We start from the raw sequence: 6,912 nt of genomic DNA, 5'->3' as shown, positions 1-6,912 counted from the left end.
TGTCGATTGCCTTGTCCACCACATCATCAAAACAAATTTGAAACGTACATCTGGTATCGGCGTCGGCTTTAAGAGGATCTATAAAGGCTGATATGAACTCGTCCACAGACTTTTCAAGCTGTTCTATATCGTATTTCTCCGGGTTTACACCATGTGCTAAATCTCGCAGTGCTTTATTGACCTATGTTTAAATAGAGATACAGTGATGCTGTTTATCAAAAGGCTATTAAAAAAAATCAATCAGATCTTGTTTCTGATTTCTTGTTAGCCTCCAGTTCTTGAACATGGCGGAAGAGTTTTTTCACTCGTCTGTTTTAAATTAGCACACTAGAACCTCGATGACCAGTAAGAACAAAAACAAGATATAACTGCAAGTCAGTGTTACTTTAAGGGTGATAAACTCTCAGACAGTGAAGAAGTTACACCTGGTTAAAGTTTTGGCGCTAATCAGTTGAGAGCGTGGTATGCGTATGACGAGCTAATCATATGGAGTAGTGAAACAAAACCACAGTGAATGAAGGATCACATTTTTCACTTAGAGTAGCGAAACAGCTTTAAGTAAAGTAAACCGGTAAAATAGGTAAAGATAAAATTACGAGACCAACCTGGAAAGATTTGAGTAAGGTATTGGTTTTACACCTTGTCAGGGTTTTTGGAGTCACTTTTTGATCAATATCATCGAAATCACCCTTACGTAGAGCATCATCCAAATCCTTCTCTGTTTCTGTAAAACAATCAGACACACGCCAGAACGATTCACAAGTATGGATATTTTTCATTTAAACAACCATCAAAAAAGAAGTTTGAATCCCACCACCCTCTCAATGTGGCCCTCGTTTTCCATGTGATGAACAGTCTTCGGGGGAAAGAAAAGGCTTTGAATAAACGAAATGAAGGCATGTTGACTTTGTAACACAATTACATTGTTTTAAGTGTCTGTTTATTTGGGTCTTGTGTTTATGTCTTTTTTGATGCCCTCTTTCAATTACTTTCACGTTGAGATTGTTGAGTAGAAGCATCAATACCCCCATGCTCGTCCTCTGGTTCTATAAACAGATGATAGGGAGGAAATTTATATCAAATTTTGCTATGTGTTTTTTCAGACAAAGGTAGATCACAAGTGACGTCAAAATGTGGTAGAACGAAAAAAGGCAACACATAAAGTAAAGGCGCTTGAGTATTGTATTTTTTTTTCTTTTTTTTTTTTAACCAAATTTTGACGCCATTGTTTATCTAGAAGTGGGAATACGCTTAGTCGTACACGCATTTTTATTAGTTTTCTTATCATCTATCAGATAACAGACACAGACGATGTCAACATTGCTACTAATAAGCCTAGTCCGAAAAAGAATCGCAACAGTGGTCACACTGTGCACTACATTTGCTGAAGTGGAGGCAAAACAGCTTATTTGAGGTAAACCATGCATCTGCGCTCTTATAGATCACTGGCAACAGCCACTAAAAGCCACCGTGTTAATTGAGTTCATCACAAAATTCTGTGCATTTTTTGCTTGCAGAAAGGAGCTTTTCCTCTACGGAAATGAAAATGAGAATGGAATCATTGGTCACCGTACTCCTCGACGAAGAGATGGCAAATTACTTTCCCGGTGAGCTTTGTCTCAAACAAAGAATCTAATTCAACCAGTTGGAAACGCAAGGCGTAGAAAACGAGTATCGTGAAGACATGACATGATGTAATACAATTTTTTTTCCAATCAAAAAAAACGGTGTCCAAGGCTTTTTCTTGTCCTTAGTCCAACACATTGACAATAGGAAGCCAAAATGCGTGCATTGACCACAAAAGCCAAGCTCAGTGCAGATCCGCTGAAAATGGCGTTAACTTAAGCTATACAAGGGTGTCAATTGCATACCGAGTAAACTTCTGGAGCCTTTTTCTTTTTTGTGGTGATTGTCCTCCTCACCAGCCCAACCCAATCGTTTAGTTCATATCTGTAGCATCCAAGATAGACCAAACTGACTGTATCCTCAAAATTCTTTAACAGGTAGATCAATAATGAATCAAGGCACGCCATTATGAATCTCTATAGGACTCTCTGTGATCATACATACCACAACCAGCTGGAATTTCCCCCTCGACCTGATCCGCATCATCAACGCAATTTATTACGGAAGTCTCGATATCAAGTCCTGGTGACGGCCCCTTCGGAGGCTCGGAAGGCAGAGGCTTCCCGTCAACGACAACCACTAGCTCTTCAGGAATTACTGACAGCTCCACTTCCCCTGGTGAATCAGATCTAAAGCACAATTTACCCCATGGAATCAGTACTCAAGTATTCCAGTTACCAAGGGCGTAAAGCGTGGTTTTCATGAGCGACGCAAGCACATGTTCGATACGAACATGAGTCTCGCTACACATTAATAAGACATGTAATGCAACATTTTATTTTTCACATAATTTAAGGCTGTGCTTACCGTGGTCAATTGCTACCAGTAGTTCTTTAGAAGTTATTGACAGCTCTACTTCCTCTAGTGCATTAGATCTAAAGCACAATTTACCCCGTGGAATCAGTAATCAGGTATTCCAGTTACCAATGGCGTAAAGCTTGGTTTTCATTAGCGAAGCAAGCACATGCGTGAGCACAAACGCACGTATAAGTTAAATTTACAAAGAGAAAACGAACGTCGATAAGCACAAGGACTAGTTCAAGAAAAGGGAAAATTCTGATTCTGGCGCTTGTGCGAGCGCTTGTCTTAATGTGTGCACTGAGGCCGTTTTCACGGTGAAATAAGAGCAGTTATGCTTCATTTGCGCTTGCGCTTATGCTCGCGTCACAAGTGAAAACCAGGCTTTACAGAACAACAACACGGGGAATAAAGGGGTGACCGCTTGATATAGATAAGGTGTGTTATAAAGATCGATAAACAACGCCACCTTATGCCATAATTGACCACTTAATGCACAGAATCTCGCTCTTTGATTTTACAACTTTGATCTCACTTCTTTGATTTTGGGATTAAAAGTTACTGTTTATGGGAAAACAAATTCGGGACCACTGACCGCTTAATACGGGATGACCGCATAATACGGCGCCGCTTAATGCAGCTTCGACTGTAAAACACGAAATGACATTAAAATGTTTAAGTACATTCGAGAATATTTTGTTGTTTACTTGAAGTGCATTCATGCTTCACGACGCTTTAAGAACGAGAAACAGACAAAAGAGTCATGGCCAAAAATAAGTCAAATTCTCAATAAAATCACCTCATCTAACGACATCAGCCGAAGCTTTAAAAATGGAAAACTCGCTTAATTGGGTTCTTTTCTACATAGAAAGTGGTCAGATAACAAGCGATGCATTTTGGAAGTAACGTGCCTGTAAATCAAGGAAACGGATCAAAAACCGCAAAAAGAGCCGCATTCCAAGAGGAAATCAACTGCGTCGTTATTGTTTCTCGTTTCTTAATAAAGAAAAATGTGCCTAAACGAGTAACGGGCAAAACGGAAATCTTGCTCAAACATGCTTTAAAACTTCCTTCGCCAAATCAGGACCAAATGAAAAGACGCGCTCAGAACTAAGGCCAGGATTTCTTTAAGTGAATTAATTTTGAAAGAAAATAAGACCTCAGCAAAGTTTCTTTCTTATGCTGCAACTCATTTCAACGTCAATCTCAGTGAAAATGCATTTGCATAAAGTTTTCCGCAATTCATTAACTCGAGTCTACTGTTTGATAACAGAACAGAGCTAGGTCGAATCAACTCCGGATGGGAAACCCACGTAATCTGAGATGTTTCATACAACTAACAATCTATCCTAAGTTCAAGAAATCACGCTAATCGTAAATAAGAACTTGCTGTGACGTAGTAATTCAATAAAAATGTTGACAAGTATTACTTACTTCTTCCCAGGGTCGGCCATTATCTTCCTGCGCAAGACGGCTGAAAGTTCCTACGGATTATATGCTGGAATGGAGTTCTACAAAATAGCAGCTGTGGCGAAGAATCTATTAGCTTCTACTTTTCTTTCCTCAAGCTGTTTAAGATGAGTGACTACAAAAATTAACGCACACACGCACAAAAATTCACAACGGTGATTGGTCAATTTGCAACAGGCCTCTATGGGCGGCCGTCACCACCAAAAATACAAGGATGTCAAATAGATCAGCAAATACAAAGCTCGTCTAAAGATCAGCTGCAGGATAGAATAGCTAATAAAGGAATGGCATGGCCAAATTATAGACGGTTAGTTTTCCTTCGTGAAACAGAACACCCCAAAAACATGGATGGTTCAGCCAAATGATAAACGGTCTAGTTGCCCATGTTGAGTTGGAACATGAAATTGTGAAATGGACTAGCTCAATTGCGAATAGCTTAGCACTCCTTTGCAATAAAGTACACAAACGGTGTTGCGTTGCGTCAAATGGCAAAGGTTGTCGAGTAGCACAGCGTACGCACAAACGGTGTAGCGTTGCGTGAAATAGCTCAGCGTAATGTAGAATGGTACAGCATACATACAAACAGTGTAGCGTTGCGTGAAATGGCTCAGCGTATTGTCGAATGGTACAGCGTAAACACAAATGGTATAGCGCTGCGTGAAATGGCTCAGCGTAATGTCGAATGGTACAGCGTACTCAAAAATGGTGTAGAGTTGCGTGAAATTATAAAGCATTGTAACCGTCCTGTCACGCAATAGCGCAACGAGACCTTGTACTTCTTTCACTAGAAGATCGGGATTCATTGGGGAAGATCGGTCCAAGCGATGTCATCTCAGGCCTATTCCACTTTCTCGCCATGTCGAGAAAAAAGGTTACGACTTACCCAGTTTTTACCTGGCCAACGCACGCTCTCTTGAAAAGAAGTTTGACGAGCTTACAGCCCAGCTACTATCTACTCGTATGGATATTGCAGTCATCACTGAGTCATGGTTTAATGATAGGATTGACGACAGTGTCCTCACCATCCCGAGCTATGTTCTACAGCGTCTAGACCGTCCAACTCGTGGAGATGACGTTTGCACTTTTGTTTCATCCGGCATCCCCTTCAAAAGGAGGTCTGATCTGGAGTCACCAGATCATGAATGCATGTGGCTGTGGCTTCGTCCTCCGCGCCTGCCTCGTCCACTCTCTGACATCATCGGTGGTGCTATGTACTTCCCTGAAGCACCCGCTGACTTACAACGGACTCGTGTTAGTTATATCATCGAGTGAATTGACTCTGTTAAGTCCGCTCACCCTGACTGCGGGGTAGTACCTTTCGGTGATTTTAACACCCTGAACGTCATGAACATTTTAGCAAACCACACCTTAAAACAGCTTGTCCGCGAGCCTACTAGGGGTAATAATGTTTTAGACTTAGTGATATTAAACCTAGCTTCTTATTATAACAAGCCTGTTGTAAGCGCGCACTTAGGGTCTTCTGACCATCGTTCAGTTTACTGGGTACCCAATTCCAACCATGGCTTCAACAATCTGACGGCTAAGAAAAAGGTAGTTAAATGCGTCGCTTTCCAGTGTCGGCACTCAACGCCTTTGGGAGATGGGTTAGTGTACATAGCTGGTTTGCACACACGTGCGCAGCTGATTCCTTATCGGTAGACAGTCTGACATCGTCGTTTTCTGACGACCTCTGCAACGCGATCAACATCTACTTCCCGGCGAAGAGTGTCAAACTACATCCGACTGACAAACCCTGGATGTTTGCTGAAATTAAATCATTAATCATGGAGCGGCAGCGCGCATATCATTCTGGGTCTAACGATAGATGGCGACTCCTCAGGAATAAAATGCGCATAGCAATCTGTAAGCGCAAGAAGGAATTCTTCGCCCGCAAGGTGATGAGTCTCAAAACCTCAGACCCTAGAAGCTGGTGGAGCCTGGTGAGCAAGCTTGCTGGCAAATCTTCTACCGATTCCGAGTTATGCTATCCTGACGAACATGGCAACATTATCTCAGGTAAAACCCTTGCCACTCGTCTGAACAGCTATTTCATATCTATTACATCTGACATCCAACCACTTGACACCGCCGCCCTTCCTGCTTTCTTTCTATCGCCGGACCAACCACCAACTATTACCACCTCAGCTGTATGTCGTAAGCTACTTGGTCTTAGTGCCTACAAAGCCTCAGGGCCGGATGGCATTCCTGCGCGCCTCCTCAAAAAATTTGCACCTGAGCTTGCTGAACCAGTAACTGTGATCTTCAATCGCTCAGTGTCATCTGGCGTGTTTCCAGAACGGTGGAAAGACTCTCACCTAACACCCGTCCCAAAGGTCAAACCAGTTACGGGTGACGGGGACTTGCGACCTATCGCCTAGACTCCAGTGCTCTCTAAGGTGCTTGAAGATTTCTTTGTCGAGTGGCTGATAGATGACGTTAAACATCATATTGATCTTCCACAGTTTGGCAGCCTTAAAGGTACTTCTACAACCTACTGCCTATTGGACTTGCTGCACAATTGGCTGTCGTCCCTTGACTGCCCTGGCAAGTTCCTCCGTGTGTGCTTTCTGGACTTTAGCAAAGTATTTGATCACATTGACCATACCATCTTGGTGACCGAGCTAATCCATCTAGGTGTTAGAGGCTGGTTGATTAGTTGGATTTGTAGCTTCCTCAGTGGCCGCCGCCAGGCCGTTAAGCTCTTAGACTCCATCTCAGAGTGGATGCCCGTACATGCCGTGTCCCCCAGGGCACAAAATTGGGTCCAATCCTTTTTCTGATAATGATCAACAACCTGGCTACCCACTCCCCCCTCCGCTCGAGCCACTGGAAGTACGTCGATGACATAACAATATCCGAGGTTTCCAGTTTGGGGGAGGTGTCATCTTTACAGAACGACATCGACCGCATTTCGCAATGGGCTCAGCAGAACAACATGAATCTCAACATGTAGTGTTTGCCAAAGCAACCTTTTTTCCGAGTTGGTTTTATCGTCCACACACCAATTAAAAGCATTCC

The 6,912-nt window shown here is 42.6% G+C and overlaps 1 protein-coding gene across 2 annotated transcripts in view; it reads right to left on the bottom strand.

Moving 5' to 3' along the window:
* The window catches only part of LOC149050101 (uncharacterized), an 18,708-nt gene extending 13,559 nt beyond the window's left edge, over positions 1 to 5,149 (bottom strand). The window contains exons 1-5 of one of the 2 annotated variants that reach the window (XM_089197230.1): positions 3,859 to 5,149; positions 2,071 to 2,255; positions 990 to 1,046; positions 606 to 724; positions 1 to 181 (exon numbers count right to left, since the gene is read on the bottom strand). In XM_089197230.1, coding sequence (XP_089053356.1) covers positions 1 to 181; positions 606 to 724; positions 990 to 1,046; positions 2,071 to 2,255; positions 3,859 to 3,878 — 562 coding nt within the window. In that variant the 5' untranslated portion in view covers positions 3,879 to 5,149. The remainder of the gene's footprint in view (positions 182 to 605; positions 725 to 989; positions 1,047 to 2,070; positions 2,256 to 3,858) is intronic. The other variant, XM_089197231.1, reaches the window with a different exon arrangement.
* Positions 5,150 to 6,912: the final 1,763 nt, after the last annotated feature.

This window comes from Pocillopora damicornis, chromosome 2, assembly GCF_964200805.1.
Source record: "Pocillopora damicornis chromosome 2, jaPocDami1.2, whole genome shotgun sequence".
In the NCBI taxonomy this organism is placed as follows: domain Eukaryota; kingdom Metazoa; phylum Cnidaria; class Anthozoa; order Scleractinia; family Pocilloporidae; genus Pocillopora; species Pocillopora damicornis.
Note: the sequence above shows the minus strand (reverse complement) of the source record. Positions and strands in the feature narration are given on the sequence as shown.